At 52.9% G+C, this 23,140-nt stretch overlaps 7 protein-coding genes across 7 annotated transcripts in view; 1 reads left to right on the top strand and 6 right to left on the bottom strand.

The window, feature by feature from the left end:
- Positions 1-641, bottom strand: part of BO70DRAFT_357218 (extracellular serine-threonine rich protein) — a 2,895-nt gene extending 2,254 nt beyond the window's left edge. Inside the window, exons 1-3 of the mRNA XM_025541982.1 lie at positions 369-641; positions 131-310; positions 1-78 (exon numbers count right to left, since the gene is read on the bottom strand). The exon at positions 1-78 is cut by the window's left edge and continues 2,254 nt beyond it. Of these exons, the coding sequence (XP_025403805.1) occupies positions 1-78; positions 131-310; positions 369-434 (324 nt within the window). The 5' untranslated portion in view covers positions 435-641. The remainder of the gene's footprint in view (positions 79-130; positions 311-368) is intronic.
- Positions 642-3,458: 2,817 nt separating this feature from the next.
- Positions 3,459-5,808, bottom strand: BO70DRAFT_2023 (uncharacterized protein). The gene is made up of 2 exons (XM_025538603.1): positions 4,572-5,808; positions 3,459-4,518 (listed from the first exon to the last, which is right to left on the bottom strand). Exons 1-2 carry the CDS (start codon positions 5,560-5,562, stop codon positions 3,542-3,544), a joined length of 1,968 nt encoding a protein of 655 aa, XP_025403804.1. The 5' UTR covers positions 5,563-5,808; the 3' UTR covers positions 3,459-3,541.
- Positions 5,809-10,636: 4,828 nt separating this feature from the next.
- On the bottom strand, positions 10,637-12,392 carry BO70DRAFT_357215 (uncharacterized protein). Its single transcript, XM_025541981.1, has 3 exons — positions 11,805-12,392; positions 11,151-11,745; positions 10,637-11,091 (listed from the first exon to the last, which is right to left on the bottom strand). Exons 1-3 carry the CDS (start codon positions 12,183-12,185, stop codon positions 10,697-10,699), a joined length of 1,371 nt encoding a protein of 456 aa, XP_025403803.1. The 5' UTR covers positions 12,186-12,392; the 3' UTR covers positions 10,637-10,696.
- A 1,020-nt stretch (positions 12,393-13,412) lies between these two features.
- Positions 13,413-15,073, bottom strand: BO70DRAFT_383740 (NAD(P)/FAD-dependent oxidoreductase). Its single transcript, XM_025545603.1, has 2 exons — positions 14,660-15,073; positions 13,413-14,605 (listed from the first exon to the last, which is right to left on the bottom strand). The coding sequence occupies exons 1-2, from the start codon at positions 14,901-14,903 to the stop codon at positions 13,467-13,469; spliced, it is 1,383 nt and encodes a 460-aa protein (XP_025403802.1). The 5' UTR covers positions 14,904-15,073; the 3' UTR covers positions 13,413-13,466.
- A 526-nt stretch (positions 15,074-15,599) lies between these two features.
- BO70DRAFT_383739 (kinase-like protein) lies at positions 15,600-17,531 on the bottom strand (the record flags this gene model as incomplete). Its single annotated transcript, XM_025545602.1, has 3 exons — positions 15,600-16,366; positions 16,442-16,977; positions 17,419-17,531. The coding sequence occupies 3 exons, from the start codon at positions 17,529-17,531 to the stop codon at positions 15,600-15,602; spliced, it is 1,416 nt and encodes a 471-aa protein (XP_025403801.1).
- On the top strand, positions 17,470-19,254 carry BO70DRAFT_357212 (uncharacterized protein). The gene is made up of 4 exons (XM_025541980.1): positions 17,470-18,124; positions 18,281-18,445; positions 18,503-19,030; positions 19,144-19,254. The coding sequence occupies exons 1-4, from the start codon at positions 17,760-17,762 to the stop codon at positions 19,154-19,156; spliced, it is 1,071 nt and encodes a 356-aa protein (XP_025403800.1). The 5' UTR covers positions 17,470-17,759; the 3' UTR covers positions 19,157-19,254.
- Positions 19,255-20,251: 997 nt separating this feature from the next.
- Positions 20,252-22,886, bottom strand: BO70DRAFT_305198 (uncharacterized protein). The gene is made up of 4 exons (XM_025540004.1): positions 22,409-22,886; positions 22,088-22,223; positions 21,849-22,026; positions 20,252-21,697 (listed from the first exon to the last, which is right to left on the bottom strand). Exons 1-4 carry the CDS (start codon positions 22,500-22,502, stop codon positions 20,684-20,686), a joined length of 1,422 nt encoding a protein of 473 aa, XP_025403799.1. The 5' UTR covers positions 22,503-22,886; the 3' UTR covers positions 20,252-20,683.
- Between the last annotated feature and the right edge of the window lie 254 nt (positions 22,887-23,140).

The raw sequence follows: 23,140 nt of genomic DNA, 5'->3' as shown, positions 1-23,140 counted from the left end.
GGAGAATCCCTTCTGGTCTTTTGCGTAGGCCATCTGGGGGCCCGAGTTCTTGCTGAGTTGTCCAACGATGCATTTATCCTATACTGGTCAGACATTGTCACACGGCAGTCAAACAATCAACCAAACTCACATCATCAGAGTCAGAACCACCCAGACCATTCTTAACAGCAAAGCCAGAGAACTCAAAGCCCGCATACGCCGAGAAAGAGCCAAGACCGAGGTCAGACCAGTTAAAGCCAGTTTTCTGGTTACTGGAGCACTCGTTGTCGGCCTTAACAGGACTGGTGTAGCATTCGTCGGTTCCCCACCACTAGAGAGGCCAGAGGTCAGTCAGTGTTGACATGGATACGGACGGAGAGGAGACTCACCAAGCCCTTGGGATGAGCAAAAGCCAGAAGGGGGAAGAGGAGAGAGACCAGAAAAATGGCCCTCATTGTTGCTGATGGGAAGAACGATTGTAGAGATGGGTAGAGGACAAAGAGCAGGGTTGTTGATAGGTATGGAGGGGGGGGTTGGTGTTGAAAGAGAGAAAGAGAAGCACAGGGCGCAGCGAGAGAGACGATTAAGTAGAACGAGTGTCTTTATGTATGGCAAGTAACCGCGACAACAAACGACGGCAAATAAGTAGTGGGTAGTATGAGGAGAGAAAACAAGCAGACCGGGGGGGGGGTGGGGGGAGCTTTAAAATAATAGCACAGGCCGGGCAGTGGAAAGCGCCAGAGACAAAGGCTGCCGCCTGGCATTGACTTGGCCCATCACTTGGCCCTTCACCGGCCAGCACTCCTTCACGGCGGGCAAAGAAAGGCATGTTGATGCCTGGAGGGAGGAGAGTGAATGAGGGTGGATGGCCGTGGATGGCCGTGGATGGTGGCACAATGCCCTCCTCCCAAAGCAGCTAGTGCAGGCACCTCCCCCAGACCCTGGCGGGGGCGCCAACCGACGCCCAATCAGGGCTGCGGCCGGCGGCTTTTGGCTTTGTCCCAAAGAGGCGAAGGACCCTGAATCCGCATCTTCATTTGGCGGGGCAAAAGACAAGACATTTTTGATAAGAGGGGAGAAGAACAGTCCATGAATGTATCTCACAGGTCTGATGAATGAGGCTGATCACCATCGAATGCACACACACACAGAGAGAGAGAGAGAGAGCACCTCTGGAAAGAAGGTAAAGTAAAAGTGACTTGCATGCTGTCTGTCATGTGCCTCTCGTGCTCAGTCAGTACTATGTCTCAGTCAGTTCCACGTCCGCCTCCCTTTCCTCCCCCAACCCATCCATCGATCTATTTCCCATCCCCAGAAAAAAACCTCCAATATCCACCCTCCACGTCAGGGTCAGATCTAACTCAGCCACACTCTCCCACTCCCAGGCAGAGACCTCCCAAGTCCGAAATTATCCCAATCTTCACCACTTAAGCGTGCATGCAGCCGGGCTGCAGTACAGCGAGCGTCTCGCCCTGAGACCCCAATCCTAATAGCACGCTCGGATTGGTCCCGTCTCTTCCCACAGCATTAAATGACACACTACCACTACTACCTAGCTAGGGACCTATAAATATCACCCGGAGGGGGTTGGCCACCCACCCAGCCTGTCTCTACCGTCAGATGAAGATGAATACCAGGGGCGAGGGACGGGATACCTAGGTAAGACCAGACCGACTGTGAGGTAGGAAGAGGTAGATAGGGAGAAAGGGAGGGACGAGGTGGTAGGCTTTGTGTAGCATTACCAACCCAATCCAACCCTATTCACCCGGCGGGAGATGGGTAGAAGGTACGGAGTACTACCTAGGTGCTTACGCTTACTACTTACCTATCTACTACTGGTATGTAGCTAGGTAGCTGTGGTTGTAGCCGCCGCAATGTACGAGATTACAATTTGGGCTGTTTGCCGCCAGGGTCCATTAACATAGTACATAGTATATACGGAGGACACCCATACACAACACATATAAAACAGCCGAAAAGGACGTGCATCTATGTGTGCAGCACTGTCAGAAAAGAAAAAAGGGCGATAGCAAAGTACCAACAGTGGCAATGGTAATAGCAGTGGCAGTAGCAGTAGCAGTAGTGCTAGTACAAACTCGCGGGGGGAATAATACAACCTCACAATCTCACAATAACTATCAGACAGACAGCCAGCTAGCCCGCCAGCAGCTACCTACCTATCTACCTACCTACTCACCTCCCACCCACTTACCCACCTAAGGACCAAGCAAATCACGCAAGTCAGCTCAGCTAAGCTCAGCCCAGCCCAGCCCAGCTCAAGTCACTCACTCAATCACTCCCCATCCCATCCCATCCATCCACCGGCCCCGCCGTTAACAACAACAAAAACAACAACAACAACGTACGAAACACCACCAAACCAAAGAATATGATTTGCAATCAACCAAGCACAGCCAATTTCCTTCCCCGGCGTCGGATTGGATACGACTCAGAAGGACCCCCTCTCGCCATGACATGGCTGCGGAGCGGGTGGGATGCGCGTTGCACAAGGGCTGTCTGAGGTGTGGCAATGGCTGGCTTGTTGACATCCATCACCCATCATCCATTATCCATTACCCACCATTCATCATCCATCACCCATCACCCATCATCACCACTCACCAAGGATCCGGGATGGCGTGCTGGCGGTGGTATCCCTCCCTCCTGTTTTTGTCTTCTGCTCTTCCCTTTTTTACTCCGTACAAGCTTCTCCAATCTCCCCCCGCCGCTGGTTTATGGTCCGAGACATTAGTATTGGCATTGGCATTGGAATTGGAATTGGAATTCACTGCAATGGTCAGTCAAGTCTAAGGTAGTGACTACTACGTACGTACGGCAGGGAGGGGGGACCATGCCATGGTACAAGCACAAGGCAGACGGGATGTCCTCCCATCCCCCTCCCCATCCCCATTCCCCAATACGACCGACCCCAGCAGAGACGCATGACCCAACAAGTAAGATTGAAAAAAAAAAGCGATAACATTGGTGGTCTTTTAGATTTCTCGGACGCCGGAGCATTGCATACATGGACATGACAAGAGCGGGAAAAGGCAAATCAGACAAGACAAGATGGAAGGGAAGGGAAGGGAAGGTTTAAAAAGACCGGCCAGCGAATCGACTCTTCGTAGCACTAGTAGCACAAGGTATATCCGTTGGGCAAGAAAGCAACTCCGGAAACCCCCAAACCAAACCAGCACAGCGCGCCATCGAACTCGAACTTTTGTCAAGGTCACCACATTAGAAAATAATAGTAGTAGATGCCTATGCCTGGTCCGGGCCGGCCGAGATCGCTCTCGCGCCGGCGCACAGCTAACTGCAAAGGAAGGCGCGAGGCGGCGGGATCGACCTGCCGCGTGCGCTCTCCCGCTAGGCAACACAGCGAGGGGTCTATGCTAGCATGTCAACAAGTCAACACAGACTTTTTTTAAAAAATGCATTTACAGAGAGATCTTGTAGATATGTCTTCGGATTTAGCAGCGGAAAATCCATGGGGTTATGTTCGTTCCTATTAGGAGAGAGATAGAGAAAGATGACATGTCGGGGTATCGCAGGAGGGGTGGGTCTAGAAGGGCAGTTGCGTGCGGCGGTGCGCGTCCATCAGCTTGCGTCGGACCGCCTCTTCGCCATTGTATCCGTTGGCTTTGCGTTTGCGCGTCGGCGTACGCTGGTCCGCATGGCGTGCGTGTCGGAAGACGCTAGCAGGCCGAGACGGCGAATTGGCCGGCATGAACTCCCGATGCTGAGGGAGGCGCAGCAAGGCCTGGTACCGGTTGTGATTCCGACGGAATGCCGTCACAATACCGCGGTCCAAGTGGTTTAGGAAGCGCTCCGCGCTGCTGGCCTGCTGGGATTCCCCGCCCCGGTTCGGTGTCGGGGTGCCAGTAGTGGCCTGCAAGGTATGAGCCGTCATCGGAGACATGAGCGCCTCCTCATCGAAAGCCTTGTCCATTTCGTCATCCGACGATCCGTCACCGAAGTCAATAAAGTCATTGACATTCAATGCGGACTCCGGATCATCCTCTTCATCGTCCTCGAAAGAGCTGTCGATGGCAAATTCGCGGGACGGGTAGAAAGCCTCAGGAGGTCCCATGACCTGACCGCCAGGGGCGATATCGTTGCCAAGCGCGGTCATCATAAGGTTGGCGCTGGAGGCCAGCATGGGGCTCATGTCAGGATGGCTGGGAGATGCCAGCGCATCCGTATCGCTCTCGTCGATAAGATGCATCGTGGTGGCACGGGGACTGTTGTGAGCCGTACCGCACACGCTGTTGGTGGCTGACTCAAGCCAGTCATGGCGGGACGAGGCATAGGCGGGGATAATCACCAGATGCTTGCCGGTGCAGTCAACCAGCGCGACGGGCTTGTGAGGGTCGGCGACGAAAGTTCCCATTATGGGTCCTCGCCGGCGTGTAGCGGTTTCAGTTTTCTCGTCCGCCGTGTGTGCTAACGAGGCGGAAGAATCACGACGCAGGATCGATCTAGGATGCGTGATGGTGGCCGGAGGGGGGAGGTCTTCATCTGTAGTCTCGCCATCATCGGCTTCAAGCGGGTCAGCAAAAGGATCATGGGGAGTCGATGAGCTTCCTTCATACTTTCATAGCCGCTGGACTCCGAGGCTTCGGATACGGCATCGGATTCTACATGATAGATGTTGGAATGCCCATAGTCGGAATCGGCAAACATCTCATCGGACTGCCGCCGCCGGCGGGAGTAATTCCCGTTATCACTCTCAATCATGCGACGCAGCTGGGGATCAAGGCTGTCCTGCTGGAGAAAATCACCGGGTATCTCATCCTCGGTGTGTGAGTCGCTATCGGACGACGAATCCGAGTCTTCTTCAAAGTGCACCCGACGGGGGACAGGCGTCTCGAGAGCAGTCTCGCTGGCCATGTCGGTCTCGCCGAAGGTCTCCATGGCAGTGTAAAGCTGCTCTTCGTCAAAGAAGGAGGCAGCCGACAGGATCATATGATCGTCGAACACGTTGGGTCCGGCCCAATTATCAGCGCCAGAAGCTGCCAGAATGCCACCGACGTTGTGTTCGTTCTCAGACTCGACAATCAACAGCTCTTCTAACTTCTCAACGTCCTGCTCCTCGTCATCGTCGCCGTCACTGATGTAGTCCACCGCCGCATAGACATCATCCGAGCTCTCATACGCCTCCTCGTTGTCATCGCTACTCGGTTGCCCGTCGTAGCCCTCGTCGTCGGAGAGTTTCATTTTCTTGGCCCTTTTCGTCGGCTTCATACCCGTCTTATGGGCCCGGTCACGGCGGCCATAGGACGGGGCCCGCACAGCCGGTTGTTCTTGCTCATCATCCGCATCATCATCTTCATCCGAGTCATTGGCCTCGTCGCTCAGTTCCTCCATGGAGGAGACGGACGATACGCTGGAGACAGACGATGCCCGCCTTTTCCGGTCAGCATTTAGGGAACCGAGGGAAACAGACTTGTTCGACGTTCTGGGCGAGCGGCTCGCGGGGGACTCGAGGTGCTGTGTGATAGACCGGGGGCTGTTGTTGCGGTGGTGAGACGCCTTGGCGGCACCCTGGGGGGACCACTTGGGGGAGTGCATTGTTGGCGGCATTGTGTCGTCAACAATCGATTATTGATGTTCTTGTTTTTAAATCTGAGCTCGTCCAATTCCACTTGGCACGAGCGGGGGGGTTAGGTTCAAAAGAATTGTGGTTCAACAAAGTTTGCTACCCGTCAACTCTGCCGCAAATAATCAATTGCGTCAGTGACTCGAGAGGACAGGTTCAGGGACCAATATCGAAATTGTAGGGAGAGTGTTCGTCCGTGAATTCGTAATATCGTAGAGGAGATCGAGGAGGAAGGAAGAGGGGTTATCGTTATCGTGAGGGGAGAGAGGGATCCGGATCGATGTTGGGTCACCGGGAGGGAGGTCGGAAGAGGGGAGGGAGAGAGGGTAAAGGGGACGAAGGCGCGAAGACTTTTCGTAGACCGTAAAAGCACCTCACCGTCCAGTTGGGACGTCCAAGTGCTTCTCGTGTAAGTGAGCTTAGGGGCAATTCCGACGCGGGGCTGATGTTGCGTCGAAAGAGGAACAGATAAATCGTCAAGTCAATTGGAGATAGTCGGAGCTGAGGGACTGAGGAGCATGGAAAAGGCAGCCGTGCTCCCCAGCGGGGAATCTACAGCTCAACGAAGGCCATCCTGGCGCGGAACCTTGACGATATCTGGATAGTAAAAGGATGGAAAAGGGGGTAAGAAAGAGGGGGGGGGTGGGTTGGGGGAGTGGGAAGAATCTGCGACAGAGATGGCAGCAGGAGATGAGGGGTGGAATATGTTTGGAAGAAGGAGGGAAAAGAGAGCAGGGGAGAAGATCATCTATCCATCCGTACGCCGTGGTACCGCCGCTGGCTCGTTACGTGACGGAACGGCCTCGGACGACTGGGGCGGGCCAAATTTTCCAGTCACGGTGGGGCTCGCCTCGGCCGGTCGCAGTCTGCGGGGGCGTGATTGGCCAGGAACCACGAAAGCAGCCGCGGTCATTGGCGGGCGGGTGTTCACCGCATCTTTTTTTCTTTTGCGTTTCTTTTTTTTTTTGCCTGCATCCACCCCAGGCAAGCTGTTCTGCTGGTCGGACCCAATCACCGCCCGGGGTCTGTAATGGGTAATGGGTAATGGCCGGGGGGGGGGGGGGGTGAAGGCGACAGTGATATGACCCATTTAGTACCACAGTCATGGTCCACAGGGGCAACACTGCCTACAGTAGATACTCAGAAGACTGCTGGCATACATACATACATACTTAGCTGTATACCCATAATGCCATAAGGCTGTTCGGAATGGAGGGCCCGGCATGCATCAACTACTGTACTAGCTGATATACTTGGATACCAAAGTACTTGGGTAGTCCCTCCGTTGGGTACCTGAAACTGCAGATGGCGTTAGAAGATCTGCCCTCCAAGGTGATGATGGTATGACTGGGTACGGAGGGCAGACGGTAAATTGAAAGTGGACAGCGCTTATGGCCAGGAATTAGGATAGGACAGTACGGAGTACTCCGTGCTCCGTAGGACTATGATTTGATTGCCATCCAAATGACTTGGCCCGCTCTTCCACCCTGGCCTGCAAACCACCGGACAAATCACGGAAGACGCTGGCTTGCCATAGACGGAGTCACCTTGGGAGGAGAACAACCTCCATGGTGACTCACCCTCTTTGCCCCCCGAGACGTTGCACTCATGCATCATCGATAGATTATCTGAGATAGTCATACATGGCAGCTACTTATCACCTTACTGCTGTCGGCTGATTGTGACGTACATTGCACGGCATTACTGATACATACATACAAACAGTAGCCAGTACAGCAGTAGCCAGATGCAATCTGTTAGATCATAGGCATGCAGGCAAGAACGCAGATCGCTTCCGAGCCTCTGATAGAGAATGAGGGGGGGGGGAGGGGGGTTCTTGTCCCGAGTCGAGGCATGTAAGTAAAGCGGGCCGGCCATACCTCGATATGCTATGTCCGGAGTAAGAAAAAAAAGCAAATCTTCAAGGCCCGACTCCTGCCACTAAGGCAGGGAGGGACAATATCTGAACCGTGCTCTGCTGCACAATGATACCCCTCTCACATCATCTCACTGACAGACTGTCAGTTCAGACTGTCTAAGTTGTGATCCATCGCATGCACGGGTTCTGATGAATCATAAAGCTTGACGCTGCGGGCAACACGAGACTGCTGCCCCTTCAGCCTTTCAGGAGGCCGGCAGCAAGGGAGACTGACATGGATGGATGGATCCGGCAGCTGGGCCTTACCGGATGAGGTCAATCCCACCCCTCGGATTGGCCGAGCTCGTCACTGGCGGCTATGCTTTACCCGATGCGGTCTAGCCCGCGCATGGGGAAAAGTGCTGCCTCGCCGTTCGTTTTCATCGTTCATACGGAGTACTGGAATCTTCCTTGCTGGGCTTCTATCTTGGGTATATCGCAGTCATTCAGACAAAGAGCAGCAGACAAAGAGTCGACAGGAGGTCTAGTAGAGAGCACTCAGTAGCTTATATCGTTCTCTTGTACAGATGCAGACTCACCACTTCAGTGCGCCCCTGCCAGAGTCATCCTTTATCCTGCGATGCGATACTTGGCCGTCAGCAGGATTGACCCCCCTTCCACCCCTACAGCGTACCACAACCACCTCCTCACCACCGACGCTCCAACCGACAAACCATCCCACGAACTCCTTCTTTCCCAAAACACGACCCTTCATGGCCCATATCCCATATCCTATAGTCACAACAGACCCTTCTCAAGCCCCTTAGCAAGTCAAGTAATCACCGACCGAACCTCGGCATCCGCGGCTCTAGCCCAGTCTACTGCCTATCTACCAGGTAGGTAAAAAGTACACACCAGCCACCATCCACCATCTATCTACCATCCATCAGCGGGCTGCAACTGCAATCTGCAAAGCGCTGGCCAAGCCAAGCCACCAAACGATCAAAGTATGCATTGGCCGAAGTGTAACTAAGCAGCAACGAGGCCATATTGGCCAGCCGCGGGCGGTTAATTTTCCTTGTCCACCGTAGCCGTAAGGGTAGGGAAGGGACTTGGGAAAGCCACCGCATCAGTTCAAGGCGTGAATCTCGAGCGACGGCGGCGGCGGCGGCGGTCCGTGACATTTTGGTTTCGGGTTCGTCCCGAGACGATTAGCAGAAGGAACATATATCCCAAGGTATCTAGGCAAGTTAATCCCTGTTGTCAATGGGCGGACGATGTCCAATGGATGTTGTTTCAAATTGTTGGCTGCGGCTAATGCTATCGGGTCTGTCTGTCCCTCACGGTTACGTACTGATTATTATTCTTACCTTAGACATTGTCGGCTGTTTGGACGTCTTTGGAGGGGAAAATTACTACCCCTCCGTATTCCCTACCTTACTTTTATGGTACTATCTACTTATGGATAGAACGTGCTCGTAACTCGTATATTCCTCCTCTCCACAGTGGCGAGAATGCCCTCGACTCGACAGACGAAGGAAGCAAGACAGACGATCAACCCCAAACAAGAGAAGAGGGTCGGTCCGTAACTGCAAACCACCATGACGTCCCTTTTCATCGAGATACATTAGCTTTGTCTGTACACAAGGTACGACTGCTGGGCCCGATAGCTTGGGTAGGGTAGATATCTAGGTAGTGGTTGCGTAGCAAGAATAACGTTAACTTACCCACTTACTGTTAACATAACCATCTATCTAGTGAAAGTACCTACACTCTACTACTGTACTTCGTTCTCTCGGGCAGTATGCCTTTGGCATCCATACATGAAGGCCATGCAGGTCGCAATTGGCCCAAAGGAGCGGTAAAGGGGGACAGCTGGCTACGCTACGCTCCTCCTGCTTTTTTTGGCTACAGGTAAGTGGGTAAGTACAGGTAAGCAGGCCGGCCGGCAGCCGGGCTGGATCAATCAATCTATCAATCAGGAGTCAGGAGTCAGGACAACATCCCATCGCTACTGTTATCTGAATCAGTGCTTTGTGGAGAGGAGTGCATGAAGCAGGTTTTCTGCCAGATGCGAGGAGATCGTTGGCTACTTCTGCTGCTGCTGCTGCTGCTGCTATTGTTGTCATTATTAATGGCGGCAGTAGTAGTTAGTAGGTAGGACACGGGCGTGGGCTGATAACCACATGTCCCTCCCGGGCACTGCGAGAAAAGCACAATGTAAGGTGGGTGGGTGGGTGGTACTCCTGGAGGACTCTATTTTGGGGAGCAGTCGGGCGTCGAATCGGCCACTAGTAGTAGATAGATAGTTCTGGCTCCGCTGCCAATTCTTTCTTCAATAATCCACTGGCACGAGATTCGATCCAGGTTCTTCTGGCTTCTAGGTACTATCTAGTAGTAGTGATCGTTATCAACGATTGCGATTACGATGGAGATTGCCCGCCCGTAAATAACCGTACCAGTAATACAGTACCGTTGACGGAAGGCAGTACGGTACCGCTAGTCCCGGCAGGGAGGTGGAGCCGGCTTACTCAGGATCGGCACCCGCCACAGACCCCATTGGCCAATGCGTGGCTCGGTCCAGCTGTCTGATTGGACTGGGGTGCTGCACCCCGCAGTCTCGCCGATTTTCTGGCCCAGAGAGTCGTCAGTCGTCAAGTCACATCATCATCATCATCATCCTCCTGTGCTAGATAGGTGGGCCAGGTACCATGTACAGCTACCCAGATGGAGCGGGCATCGCATCGCATCGCATCGCAGCGCATCTTGCGTTGTCCCCTCAGCGGTCTAACCGCATGCTACGAAGCGGGCCCTGATTCGACGGGCCGGAAAGGGCGGGTAGAAGGCATAACAATAGTAGTAATAATCAATGGGAGGGTTCCCGTCGGAGGATGGATCTGAGATGAACGTTTGCCACCGCACCGGAGCCAAGTCGCCCGCAACCTCTTCTGTCCGGTCCGCTCGTCAACCAGGGGTCGCGTGATGTTGTTTTGAAGATAGACTAATCATAATAACAATAGTTCATGGAGCTGGAACCGAACCAAGAGGCCAGGTGGCCAGTGGCCCAGTGGCCATGGCGTGTACTGTACGTCAAAATCATTCAATGGATATTAGATCCTGCTGGAGAAAAAGTGGACAGATGGTATCATCAAGTGACTCAAAAGAAAAAACAACCGGGTCCCCCTCCCCCTCCCCCTCCCCTCCCTTTCTCTTCTCTTCCTAAAACGCAACGATTGCGTACTCAATGGTCACAGTAGCTCTCATGTCCCTGGGTAGGGTTCGATTTTCGCCGTTGGCGGGGTCGGTTTGGGATCCGACCTAGACCAAATTGCCATAATGGACTTGGATCGCTTGGGTCTCGTGGACGAGTTGTTTTTACTATTAGCACTACTCTCGTTTTCTGGCTCCTTGGGACTGGTGGCAGCAGTTGCAGCGGCTGCCTCTCGCGCCCGTTGTGCTTCTTTGACCCCCTGGCGGACTTCTGCTGCAGAGGCTCCCCGAGGAGCCGTGGTTGTCAGCGTCTCAGTGGTGCGGATCCTCTCTTCAGATGATTCCTCATTCAACTTCCCGATCTCGTCTTCTGTGACGAGACGCTCATTTTCGAGTCGGACCTCCCGCCCACGTTTATGGCAGTACCAGAGAACAAATAGAAGGACTGTCGAAGCCCGATTAGTGTCCTACCTCCAACGTATATGAAACAGTCGTGCAACTTACTGAACAGCCCCAATGACCACAGCACGTTCATCCCCAGCACCGCAGGGAACCGTGCTCGTAGGAAGGCCATGATAGACCGTAACATCCCGCCGAGCGCGGCTGGCTTTCCAACCAGTTCCTTCAGCGTGGGGACCTTGATCCCCATCTTGCTTGCTGTCGCCGCGGCCTTGCCTACGTTGTCCACGTTGATGCCGCTCCTGCCAGCCTTCTCGGTGGCAGCCGCGAGAACCTCGGGGGCCAAGGTCTCCGTCCATCGCTCCGGAAGCTTCTCGATCAGACTCTGGATAAACTTCGGGAGCGTGGAATAGGTGCTCTGCAACTGTTTATTGCCGTTCTTCAGGAGCATCTCTAGATCGTGATAGGCAGTGGGAACACCGTTGATCAGATCTTTGAAGATCAACGTGAACTTGCGTAGAAGCTCCCGCGTATCGTCACTGATGGAGAACACCCGGTTGTTCTCCGCTGCCAAGTTCAGACGCTCGAGTATCTCCGTCATATCCTCCTCTTCCTGTTTGGCGTCCTCGTCATTTTTGTTATCGGAGACCTGCGTGTCACTCGGGGATGTTGCGACTGCTTCATCGATGGTTTCCTTGCCCTGTCCAACAAGAAATCAGCATCCATCAACAGCTCAACTCTAATAGTGTGAATCCCCACCTTCTTATCAACCGTACTTTTTCTCCGAAACCAACTCCACGACCTCTTCTTCTGCGAGGGCGCTTCCGCCTTCGATCCCTGGGAAACACTCTGAGGCCGCTCCGTCCTCTCCCTCGCTTTCCGCTCTTCCTCCCCTAGCTCTCTCCCAAACTCCTCCACCGGCGACACAGGCGACTGCACGGTATCCAAAGGTTCCATGGGCATAGGAGAAACGGGCGAAAGCTGATGATCAGCCTCGGTGGGCGACACAGCGGACTCCTGGTTCGCCGGGTCGGCCATTATCTCCTGCAAAAACGCCTCATCCTCCGCCGTCAAGACCGGATCGTGCGATTGCCGCTGAGACGGCCGTCTCCAGTGCTTCAGTTGGGTGAATTGCTGCATGGCGGGCTATCTCATCCCGGGGGGTTCTCGGAGGATAGGTACGTAGGATGTAGGTAGGACGTAGGCAGGAACGTGGGTGTTTGTGTCGTGTCTGTCAAAGCTCCCTTGGGACCGGTGGGTGTAAGTTTGTGGACAAAGAGCGCGTGACGACGCGGATAAAGGAGCCGCCCCTTGAGTATGCAAGGTGGTGATGGGAGGGGGGGGGGGCGACGGAGTATGCACTCACTCACCCTAGATATATGTCGAGTTAGATTGCGATCCACCAGGGCAATACTGGAATCGATCACGGTGATAGATCGACTAGATGAGGCCTTGCGACACGATATATGCGTCAAAATAACGATCCAAGTGTCGGTAAACTCAGCCTGGGATACGAGTCAGGCGATGATATCACCGCCCCGGACGTGTCACATGTGAAGCCACCCCGCACTGGCGCCACAGCACCGCCACGCCTGGCCACCGCCACGATCGCGATCGAAAAAGAAGGGTTCGTGGGGTTCCTTGGCGATCATTGGTCCGTGTCGGGGCGTTGAACTGCTTCCTGAAGATCATCACAGTGCTGCTGGTTTGACCTTTAGGTGGTGGGATCATATATCATGGTTAAGCTCTAGACTCATGAAGGACTTGGCTTGTCTGAGGATTTACCTGTACTAGCATGAAGCTGCCTCAAACCGGTAGCCTTAGGCTTCACCTTGAACAATATATTATTTGGGTTGACAAGTAGATCTAACAGGAACTGCCTCTACTTCAATCTCAGGCTGCTTACACTGCATGCTAAAGACTGCATACTTTATCTGCAGGAGGAAACCATACTGGTACTGACCTGTTTCCAGATTTTGTCGAATACCAATGGTCCAGCCACCTACTAAGGTACCTTATGTTTGCTGCCTTCGCCGGCATGCGTATGCTGGGTTAACGCCACCAGTCCAAAGCTTACAGATGCCTTGCAGAATGGACTCACCACCGCGCAGCAAACTGGCTTTAACACAAACAAGAGGGGCCTTGCATTCTCAGTGCTGGATTCCTGGTTCTGCATCTCGTATGCGGTGAAGCAGCTGGGGTACTTGGTGTGGTCTCTTGATCCTAGGTGCATATGTTCAGGGGGCTGAGAGTCAGACCACAGCGTTTTGTCGCGTAATTTCAAATATGCCGGCGAATTACGACTACTGTTATTGTTGAGTTCTTTCTATCTCCTGGATTTCATGCATCGTCCAACTGACCATCACAGTAACTAGCCAGTTTCGAATATCACGATTGCTACAATCTCCTGCCCATGACCACCTACGAGTCTTCTACATCTGTCCACCCCTCCACCTTCTGAAAGTCCATCACGGCATACGGCCCCCCAAACCGATTCTGCGTATCATCCCAATCGCGATCCACCGCCTGCTCTGGCCTCCACCGAACTGCCGTCGCAATCCTCTCGTCCATCCTCCCCTCCAGCCGATCGACAATAAACCCCCCAATGGACGGAATATGTGCGAACCCCCGACCCGACGCCCCAACCGCTAGCAGCAAGGACGGATAATCGGGGTGATAATCGATGAGAAAGTTCCGGTCGACAGTATCCGCACACCAGCAAATCCGGGCGAACGAGAACGGTCTCTCTGCCAACTGAGGCATCGTTGCTCTCAACAGGCCGCGGATTCGCTCGGCGGACTCTAGGGGGATCTGATGACGCGCGAAGGGGACGCTTCGGCGCTCTCCATCCGAGGCATACACCCAGTTGCAGTAGCCCGGGTGTTCGTCGCAGATCTTCAGCTCGTGGTTTTCCTCGTCGGGCTCGATGAAGAAGCCCTGGTCGGCGTTGAAAAGGACAGGCAGGTTACGGTATGCTTTGGCTTCCTCGGGCGACATGCGGATATGGGCTAGCGTCCAGGCGGTCGGTCGGAGCTGTTTCTTGAAGTCGAGGAATTGGTCGGCGTTGGCTCCAGCGGCCAGGATGACTTTGGATGCGAGGTGTTGTTTCCCGTCTGCTGTTTCGGCGCCGATGATGTCCTGGGCTCCATTATTGTTGGATGAGAAAAGTAGCCGTACGACCTTGCCTTCCGACTCCCCTCCGATGAAGGTCACGCCGAGTCTTTGCGCTTCTGTGATCGCGGACACGAGCGCATTCCGTGCGTGTACCCACCCGGCCCCGTTCTTTCGCCAATACCCTTTCCATCCTGGAAGAGGCCCTGACAGGATCCCCGAGGGGAAGGCCGACCGGAAGTCTTCCGGGCTGTCCAACTCCACTATATCGGCGCCTCTGCGGTCCCGTCGTCCGATGTGCTTGAGACCCCCCGCGGAAAAGGCCGAGATGATGTTCCCGACATTGTGGAAATGGGGCTTGAAGACCGGGTCATGCTGGAAGCCTTTGGTCAGGGCGGCGAAAAAAGTCTTGTTTACGAACTCCGGGTCGTCGTCCGCGGGCGGGTCCGCTGCGTGCTGGTTAGTTGTGATCGAGATACCGTGTGCTGTGGAGGGCCACGTACTGAAAGAGACGATCTTGTTCACGTCATTTCCGGCCGAAATGGCGGAGGGCTGGGGGTACGCATCCAGGACGGTGACGTTGGTATAGCCGCGTCGGGCGAGGTGCAGGGCAGTCGAGGCCCCCCAAGTGCCTGCTCCGATGATCAGGATGGGCCATTGCAGCATTGTGACGTCTGCAGGGTATGTGGAGTCGATGCGAATGACAATTGAGAGCGAGGGTGGCTGCGACGACTGATCGGCGTGCATTCCGTCGAGGGGGGTTGATGATTATGGGTTGATGTCGATGCAATGCGGATGGGAAGGGGGGGTCCACGCTTATCAACTTTTCATCCAGGGGTTAATTTCATCTCAACTATGGGCAGAGCCTTGGAAGTTCGACCCGAAAGCAAATCACATTATATGTTGATAGCGACGTCGTGGTGGTTCTGAGTTAGTGGCTGTAGCGTCGCGGCTAGCAAATGTTAGCAAGACCCTCCAAGGCCTCGCTCGCTTGGACCTGCCGCTCCTCGTGCCATTTGGTTATTCTCATGGCTCGCCTCCATAATATTGATAATGCCACTGATAGTGATGACACTGCGACCCTGGGGGAATATTGACCAATTCCAACAGAAATTTGTCGATTACGCACTGTTGTGGTCGCAAATTATCGCATGTTCCAATGTCTAAAAGGCCGAGGAGTTCCAACCTCAGATCTCAAACATCTTCTCGTGATATCAGCATCATGCCAAACTTGAAAGCAGAGGTCTTGGCCCGAGAAAAGGTAAATTTTCACAGCCTGGATATTGACACCTCTGATATTGTTGTGCCCACTCTCTACACAAAATTCTACTTGGAAGAAGGGACCAAAAATTAACATTCCTGGTGGAGGGGGGATAATATTGAGTCTGAACTGGCGTGGTAAACCCACGGGGGTATAGAGAGGATGCTGTCGTGCAGTGAAGTCTACCGGATCTTCTCGAACTCAGGCAGAGCCCACTTGACCATCCACTCAGATTCAAGAATCTGCCTGGCAGTAGGCCGGCATTCAGGCCTGAACGAAAGCATCGACCGCAGCATCGAGAAAATGGCATCCCGCTCCGCCGATTCAATTCGCGGCATCTTTTGGTCTTGTCGAGGCTGCTGCACGCTGTTCTCAAACCTATCCTCCCACCACCGATACGGCTTTCGATTGATCAGCTTCCCATCTTCGGTGAACCAATTGTGTCGCTCCTTCCATTGATGCCACCATTCCGGAGGTAATATGCCAAGTGCATCGACTTGCTCACAGGTTATGTCATCCTCAGTTGCAAACCAGTCTTCGAAAAGCGAACGTTGGGCGATGATATTCCAAATACAGCAGTCAAGGGACCAGATGTCCGATGGGAAGGAAAGAGGCTTGTGTGGTTCGAATCGAACCTCCGGGGGGCGATTCACGAGTGGAGTGTGGGATTCATATCTTTGTTGCTTGGTAGGAGAGAACGCCTCGCCAAAATCAGAGAGGATGATCTTGGCTTCTGGGAGTGTGAGGGCATCGCTTGCTTCTCCGAACCATATTGGTATCACAGCATGAGTCGGGACGTGTGACGAGACGGGCTCCCCGTCAAAACGTCTTATTGGCTCAAGCGGCGGTTCTCTGTACTTTTTGTACAGCTCCTCGTCAGAGATCCGATCCAAAAAGAACGGCAGCCGAAGGAGGATATTCCCGTAGTGAAGATCTCCGTGAACGAATCCTCAAGAGTGCACATATTCGACCGCGACTGCCAGCTGTGCCGCCAAAGCCCGAGCAACTTCCAGCTGAAAAAGACGATTATATGAACCATCCTTGGTCTGCGAGAGACTCACTCTGGCTGGGACTGTGACATAGCAGGAGTGTGTGCCATTAGGACCCTGGATACTAAATCTATCTAGCATTGAAGGGATCATCGTCCTTTCCAAGTTTATGCTCGCGGTTGGTTGCGAGCTAGCAAGTTCGGAGAGAACATCAAATTCTAGCGGACTCGAATCCGCTATACACACTTTGACGGCGACATATCTGCTGAGCTTTTGATCTCGAGTCAGCCAGATAGTCGAGTATGCGCCGTGTCCCAGCTTGTGAGCCACCCGATAGCGATTATGAAGATGGTCCCCGATCACTATGGGGTGATAGCCCCCCACGCGGTAGCCTTCCAGTCTCTCCACGTCCTCGATGGGCTCGTAAAGATGGTGGAAAGAAGTGCCATTCTCTGGTGTTTGAGTTCGGAGCGCAGTTGTACAAGAATATCCACGAATCCTATGGTAGTAACGCTGGGTCTCCTGGGAGACTGAGTAGCGGTGGGAGAATGAGAAGCATGGGCGAAAAGACCTAGGGCGGAAAAGTAATGGACTTCTCATGACTTGATGGGATATGAATCTTCAGTGTATCTATTCAGATACACCAAGTGGAAGACAGGGTGTCTTAGTTGATCCCAGGTGGTTGACGTTGCAAGGAGGCGCCAAGGCAGCCTGTCACCCTTGGGTGAACTTTCTTTCGTGCAGATGATTCCCAAAGGGAAACTCCACATTGTACATGTACGGATAGTTTCGAGCTCGAGTAAGGCATGTGAGGTGTAAGAAGGTAGGACATGTTAAAGAACTGTTGGCTTATTATGGATATTGGTTATCAATGGGTTGGGTTGGCATCTGGATTGCTGAAGCCTAGCAGGCTGCCAGATAGGGCAACGCGGGGCGGGAGCGGGTGGATGGGAGGGTGGCATGCAGGCATATCCGAATGGGATGCAGGATGATATAATATCGGAGAAGGAACAATAAAACTCGGCTCGAGGTCATAACACAGCCTGGTATTGCAGTTCCAGGCAACCGAGTCAGCAGCAGCAGCAGCAGCAGCAGCAGCAGCAGCAGCAGCAGCTTGGTTGTCATCCCGACCAGTCATCAGCTGTCTCCAATCAGCTGCTCACCATCACATGATCATGTTTCTCCTCGTCCTATTTCTTTTCCCTTCTCTTTTGCTTCCTCTCCTCTTCTTTTCTCTTCTTCTCTCACGCTTCCCGAGTCGACCACCCGCCACGTCCATCTACCCCCGTAGGTGAGCGCACGCGCAAGCCCGGCCCAAGATCGACCACCTCCAGCCCAGCCGGTCTTCAACCCATGAAGACCAGCCAGTGCGAGAGGGACTCCGTCTTGGAAAGGCTTCCAGGACTCCTCCGCTCATGCGACCCCGTGCATGATCCGGCGGCAGCGTCATTCGCTCCTTTATCGTTCGACCAGTTCGCCCGCTCGTTCCCTCTGGTCTGGATCTTCCTGTCCCTCCTTTGCCTCTACACTTGGCTGTCTCTCGCCTCGTTTCTGGTGCGCTCGTTGGATATTGACGGCAGCACCATGTTCTTCAGGAACCGCTCGTTCAAGTCCAAGGATCCTCGCGTGGGCAAGTCTGCCCGCTCGAGCCGGAAGAAGCGTGAGGGTTACACGAAGATGATGTCGCAGGAGGAGTCGGGTCGTTCACGTCCGGACAGGCGAGTATACTTTCTTCATATCATATCATGCACCATGCACCATGCACCATGCACCATGTATCATATATCATGTATCTCGGTGCATTGCATATCCTGCAGCAATACCGCATTCTAGATCTTCTGTAGGATATAGTCATACTAACCGTACCCCCATAGCCCCCCCGTGAGCCCCATAGTCAGCCTGATCGTCGGCCCGGACCAGCGCATGTTCGTCGCGCACGAAGACGTCCTGTCCCGGTCTCCGTTCTTCAGCGCCATTCTACGGGATTATTTCGTAGGAGACATTCCAGGGAAGACCAAAGTGATCACCCTGCCAGAGGAGTACGCTACTACCCCATCATTACCCTCATCCCAATCAACTAACTCCCAAACTCAAAGAGAACCCGAAATCCTCTTCTGCATCCTCGAATTCCTCTACAAAGGCGACTACACCCCACGTCTTGTCCCGCGCCAATCCCCAGACAACAACGATAACAACACCAACGACGTCAGCGGAGGTAGCACCAGCACCAGCAGAGGCACAAACAGCGCCTGGACCCTCGAACCCAGTACCCACCCCACCACCTTCAGGCACACCCCCACCTCGACCCCCATCCTGCTTGATACCGCTATCTACTGCGCCGCAGACAAGTACTCTCTCCCTCCGCTCAAGCGTCTCGCGCTCCGCAAACAGGGTCTCCGGTCTGGTATCCCCATCGACGTGATCCTGCGGTCGGCGCGCTACGCCTACGACCACACCCCGGACTCGGAGTACCGACTGCGTGCGCATTACCTAGCGATGGTCATCCAAGCGCGGGGTGTGTTCAAGGATAGTGGCACCATGCAGTTGGAAATGGAGATGGGCCATACGTTCTTCTTTGATTTGTTTGTGGCTATGTGTAATTATGTGGATGATTTGGAGAGATGGTTTGTATTCCTTCTTTCCTTATCCTTCTTGTTTGGCTTCAGTCTTCAATCCGCTTCTGTGGATGGGAGAGAAATAGAGAGAGAGAGAGAGAGCTAACAGATCGATTATCCAGCGCGAGAGATTAACTTTTCCCGCCCATCTCCTACAAAACCAACCATGTGAATACCAAACATGGCCCTCCAATATCCAAGAAAAGAAAACAAACAGAACAGCAAAAAAAAAAGCAAAAAATGAAAAATCACAGCACAATACAGTACTTGAACTGAACATCCAGTCCAGTCCAGTCCAACACAAACAACATCTTCACTTCTCGAGGCCGGGTCGATTAACCAATTTACCTTACCAGGACACTCACATTCACATTCTCAGCCTTTCTTCAGGTATGGATGTGTATATCCTGTCAACTATCCTGTTTTAATTGGCTCTTGCATTGCTTTACACTTGCGTACTTACTTACTTACGGGTTTGATTGGGTGTTTGCGACTGAGAATGTGAATGAGATTGTTAACTAACTATCTGACTATCAAGAACGTGTTTTTCTGTCTTGCTTCATATTTGTGTTTGTGTTCTGCTTTCTGTGTGTGGATCTGTCCCATCTTATTTCAGACTGTGGATCGATAACTGGGTTGTTTAGCTAGCTGCGTACCCTGTTGATGTTGATGTTGATTGTCGATTCTTGATATTATGTCTGACCGGACCAGATCCAATCGGATCTCATTGGCCAGATCTGGTCTGGTTAATCTATCTATCTGTCTGTCTGTCTGTCCGTCTATCTGTCTGTACATATTAATCTTGTCATGGTCACGCCATGAACATGGCATGGACAAAGACTGATTATCATTATCGTTGATTGAAGCGTGAGCGAGGAGATGAGGGATGTACTTATATCCAGAATGAGATTTTGTGATTCGGCCGCCTCAATATTTCTATTTTCTTTCTCTACTGTAAAGATTTGGTACTAGTGATATACGCAGGACAGGGGTAGATGACGTAAGTATGTAGGATAGGGGTAGACGTAGGATAGTACCATCACTATACCATCGGCAATTAATAGACTTCATGAAGTATACCATCTACCAAGGGTAGATTTTGTACATGTACACTATCTATCTACCTACCTACCTACCTACCTACCTAGAATTGAATGAGATTAGATGCAGTAAAACTCTCACCCAACCACCCACCTATGGATTCTAGACAAAATACGAAGATATCTGGATGGAGAGGTGAAATTGATATAGACCTGCTATTATTACAACCTATCAACATGAAAGGCAGCGACATAGGACAAAACAAAACAGAACAAAATGGAATGAGATAGAATAAAACAAGACAAAATTGAATGAAACCATCACCCCGAAACACCAGCAAGAGTACGCTCACATCAGATCAGGAGATAGTAAGTAAGTAAAATAATAAGCAGTGACATGGGAACCGGAATATTCTCCAGATACAGGTTGGTCGGAATTGAGAAAAAGCAAAAGTGACAAACAGATACGCACGCGAGATGGCAATGACAATAACAACAAAAATGATGAGGATGATGATACTAGAAAAAATGAAGATAGAAAGAGATAGAACAGAGAAAGAAAAGAAAGGAAAAGAAAAGAAAAATTAAAACAGCCGACTTCACCCTATCACACCAACACCAACTAAATTAACCCACCTGAGCGCTCAAGCAGACTTGCGCCCCTTCTTGGTCTTCGCAGGCTTGGGCTCAGGAGCAGCAGGAGCAGCCGGAGCAGCCCCGGAAGCCTTAGCGCCAGCTCGGGTGCGGGTGGAACGGGGTCTGGTGGGCTCGGCGGGGGTTTGGCAGCGCGCTTGGGTTTGGCGGCAGCCTTGGGCTTCGGCTTCTTGTCGCCCTCGTCGGCTTCCTTGGCGTTCTTGCGAGCTTTCTTGGGCTTGGGCGCCTCCTCTTCCTCTTCCACTTCCGCTTTCTTTTCTGCCTCGGGCTCGACGACGGCCTCGACTCCTTCGTTGATTCCAGCCCCAGACAGAGACTCATCCTTGATTTTGGGAGAACGGGCGCGCTTCTTGCCCCTAGGAGGCTCCGTTTCAGGGCTCTCCTCGACCTTGGGTGCAACTTCGGCTGCGGGATCAGGTTCGGCCTTAGCTTCAGGTTCGGCCTTAGCTTCGGGTTCAGCCTGAGCTTCAGGTTCAGGTTCAGGTTCAGCTTCAGCTTCAGTCTTAAGCACGACTTGATCGGCTTCGACCTTCGGTTCGGGCTCGGCTTCCGGCCCAGGTTTCTTCTTGGGCTCAGTGCTCTTCCGGGACTTCTTGGACTCGGTACTCCTCTGGGACGTCTTGGACTCGGCGCTGCTCTTCTGGGACATCTTCGACTCGGTGCTCTTCTTAGACGTCTTGGCCTTGGGAGCCTCCTTCACCTCGGCCTCCTCCTCAGCCTCTTTCTTAGAGTCAGTGCTCTTCCGAGCCTTCTTGGCCTTGGGAGCCTCCTGAGATCCATCCGCGTCAAGCTTCTTAGCCTGGGCGGGGGAACCATCCTCCTTGGGGGCTTCCTCTTGCTGCTCAAAATTAGCATTTGACGCGCATGGATACAGCTTCCCCAGAAGCCCAGAGAAATAAGACAGAACACATACCTTCGCAACAGCCTTCTTCATCGCGCGCTTCCGGAATCCCGTCTTCCCGGGTCGGTTGCATTCAACGTCCTAAAAGAAAGAGAAAAAAAAAGTCAGGGTTACACGTGCTAAACCGCGGACGGGGGGCTCCCGGCAAAGCAAGAGGAACAAAGAAAAAAAGAATAAAAAAAAAAAAAAACGTTGTCATGCATAAACAAAGGGGACGGAGGGTTGAACTTACACCCTTCCAATCCTCGTCGTCGACGTGACCCTGGTCCAGGGCTCTGCGAACCTTCTCCTGGACATCGGGTTCGAGATCTTCGTAGCCGTCCAGGGCCGTGTAGTCTCTCTGGCCCTCGGGGCTGCCTTCTTCGATGACTGCGTTCATGTTGGCGATCACCTTGGGGGTGACGCAGCCCCTGCGATTGGATTAGTGGTCATTTCATTGGAGAGGGGGCAGGGAGTTCAAGGCCAACGCACCAGTGACGCCACATGAAGGATTGGAATTGTCCGGTGTCCACCATGGATCCGTGACGGAGCTCGCCCTTGGCGATCTTGATCTTCATGTCCTTACATTCTTTGTTTTGGCAGCCCGCAGCGCGGGATTTCGCGGCCTCTGTTTGATGGTTAGTATCTGTGACAGATTTCGGGATGATTGCGGGCGGGAAGACAGAAGAATAAGAATGGCAGTGCCAGAGAGAGAGAGAGAGAGAAAAGTTGCGAGCAACAAAAGTGCCAGTCAAGAAAGGAGGAGAAGAAGAACAAGAGGAAGAGGAACCTCAAGAACAGGGACGAACGAACCTCCCCTCAAGCTGAAGTCCGAGTTCGCAAAGGGAATAGGCAAAGGGTAAAAAAGAATAAAAGAGAGTAACTCACCGAGGCGATAGGCTCCCATGGTTGAGCAATAGCAACACGACAGAGCGCGGTGATACTACAGTAGTGAGGAGATGAAGATGAGGATGTTTGTGGTGGCAGTAAACCTGGGATGTGATGGACTGCAGTGAGTGAGTGAGTGAGTGAGTGGGGGAGAGCGAGAGAGAACAGAAGAACTGATAGTAAATACGGCGCAGCGACCGAGCCAGGCCAGGGCCAGGGCCGGGACTAAATACCGTCGAAGGCCGCGCCGGGAATAAAGAGAAGGAGAGGGGGGGAGAAAGACTACCTACCAACCAGCAAAGAAAAACAGAGGGAAAAAGAAGATAAAGAGCGAGAAACGAAACAGGGCACGCGAACAAGCGTGTGAAAAAAAAAAGAAAAAGAAAAGAAGTGCAAGGAGGAGAGTGTCGGAGAGTTAGAAGAGAAGAAAGAGAGAAAAGGAAGGAAAAGCAAAGAGGGAGGAAAGAAGCGGAGAAAAGTGGTGGTGCAGCTGCCAACAACAACAACACCACCACCACCACCACCACCACCACCCAACGGGTCCCGCCAAAGACCACTGCCGCAGCTCGGAATCATCCAGTTGCTGCTATTTTCAGAACAGGTTCGGGGCGGTCGGTTGATTTCTCATCTCTGGATCGGGAGCCCCCGTTGATTGTT

The sequence above is a fragment of the Aspergillus heteromorphus genome (assembly GCF_003184545.1).
Source record: "Aspergillus heteromorphus CBS 117.55 chromosome Unknown BO70scaffold_1, whole genome shotgun sequence".
Classification (NCBI taxonomy): domain Eukaryota; kingdom Fungi; phylum Ascomycota; class Eurotiomycetes; order Eurotiales; family Aspergillaceae; genus Aspergillus; species Aspergillus heteromorphus.
This window is presented reverse-complemented; position numbering and strand designations above follow the sequence as displayed.

What these genes read in the sequence shown, in the direction of transcription:
- BO70DRAFT_305198 (XM_025540004.1), bottom strand. Translation starts at nt 22,502, where the DNA reads ATGGGAGCCTATCGCCTCGGTGAGTTACTCTCTTTTATTCTTTTTTAC. An exon ending in GGACTTCAGCTTGAGGGGAG is followed by an intron (nt 22,224 to 22,408) that starts GTTCGTTCGTCC and finishes ACCATCAAACAG; the next exon opens with AGGCCGCGAAATCCCGCGCT. An exon ending in ACGACGAGGATTGGAAGGGT is followed by an intron (nt 21,698 to 21,848) that starts GTAAGTTCAACC and finishes TCTTTCTTTTAG; the next exon opens with GACGTTGAATGCAACCGACC.
- BO70DRAFT_383740 (XM_025545603.1), bottom strand. Translation starts at nt 14,903, where the DNA reads ATGCACGCCGATCAGTCGTCGCAGCCACCCTCGCTCTCAATTGTCATT. An exon ending in GAACAAGATCGTCTCTTTCA is followed by an intron (nt 14,606 to 14,659) that starts GTACGTGGCCCT and finishes ACCAGCACGCAG; the next exon opens with CGGACCCGCCCGCGGACGAC.
- BO70DRAFT_357212 (XM_025541980.1), top strand. Translation starts at nt 17,760, where the DNA reads ATGAAGACCAGCCAGTGCGAGAGGGACTCCGTCTTGGAAAGGCTTCCA. An exon ending in GGTCGTTCACGTCCGGACAG is followed by an intron (nt 18,125 to 18,280) that starts GCGAGTATACTT and finishes GTACCCCCATAG; the next exon opens with CCCCCCCGTGAGCCCCATAG. An exon ending in GTGATCACCCTGCCAGAGGA is followed by an intron (nt 18,446 to 18,502) that starts GTACGCTACTAC and finishes CCAAACTCAAAG; the next exon opens with AGAACCCGAAATCCTCTTCT.
- BO70DRAFT_2023 (XM_025538603.1), bottom strand. Translation starts at nt 5,562, where the DNA reads ATGCCGCCAACAATGCACTCCCCCAAGTGGTCCCCCCAGGGTGCCGCC. An exon ending in GGAGTCCAGCGGCTATGAAA is followed by an intron (nt 4,519 to 4,571) that starts GTATGAAGGAAG and finishes ACCCGCTTGAAG; the next exon opens with CCGATGATGGCGAGACTACA.
- BO70DRAFT_357215 (XM_025541981.1), bottom strand. Translation starts at nt 12,185, where the DNA reads ATGCAGCAATTCACCCAACTGAAGCACTGGAGACGGCCGTCTCAGCGG. An exon ending in AAAGTACGGTTGATAAGAAG is followed by an intron (nt 11,746 to 11,804) that starts GTGGGGATTCAC and finishes CTTGTTGGACAG; the next exon opens with GGCAAGGAAACCATCGATGA. An exon ending in GTGGTCATTGGGGCTGTTCA is followed by an intron (nt 11,092 to 11,150) that starts GTAAGTTGCACG and finishes GGGCTTCGACAG; the next exon opens with TCCTTCTATTTGTTCTCTGG.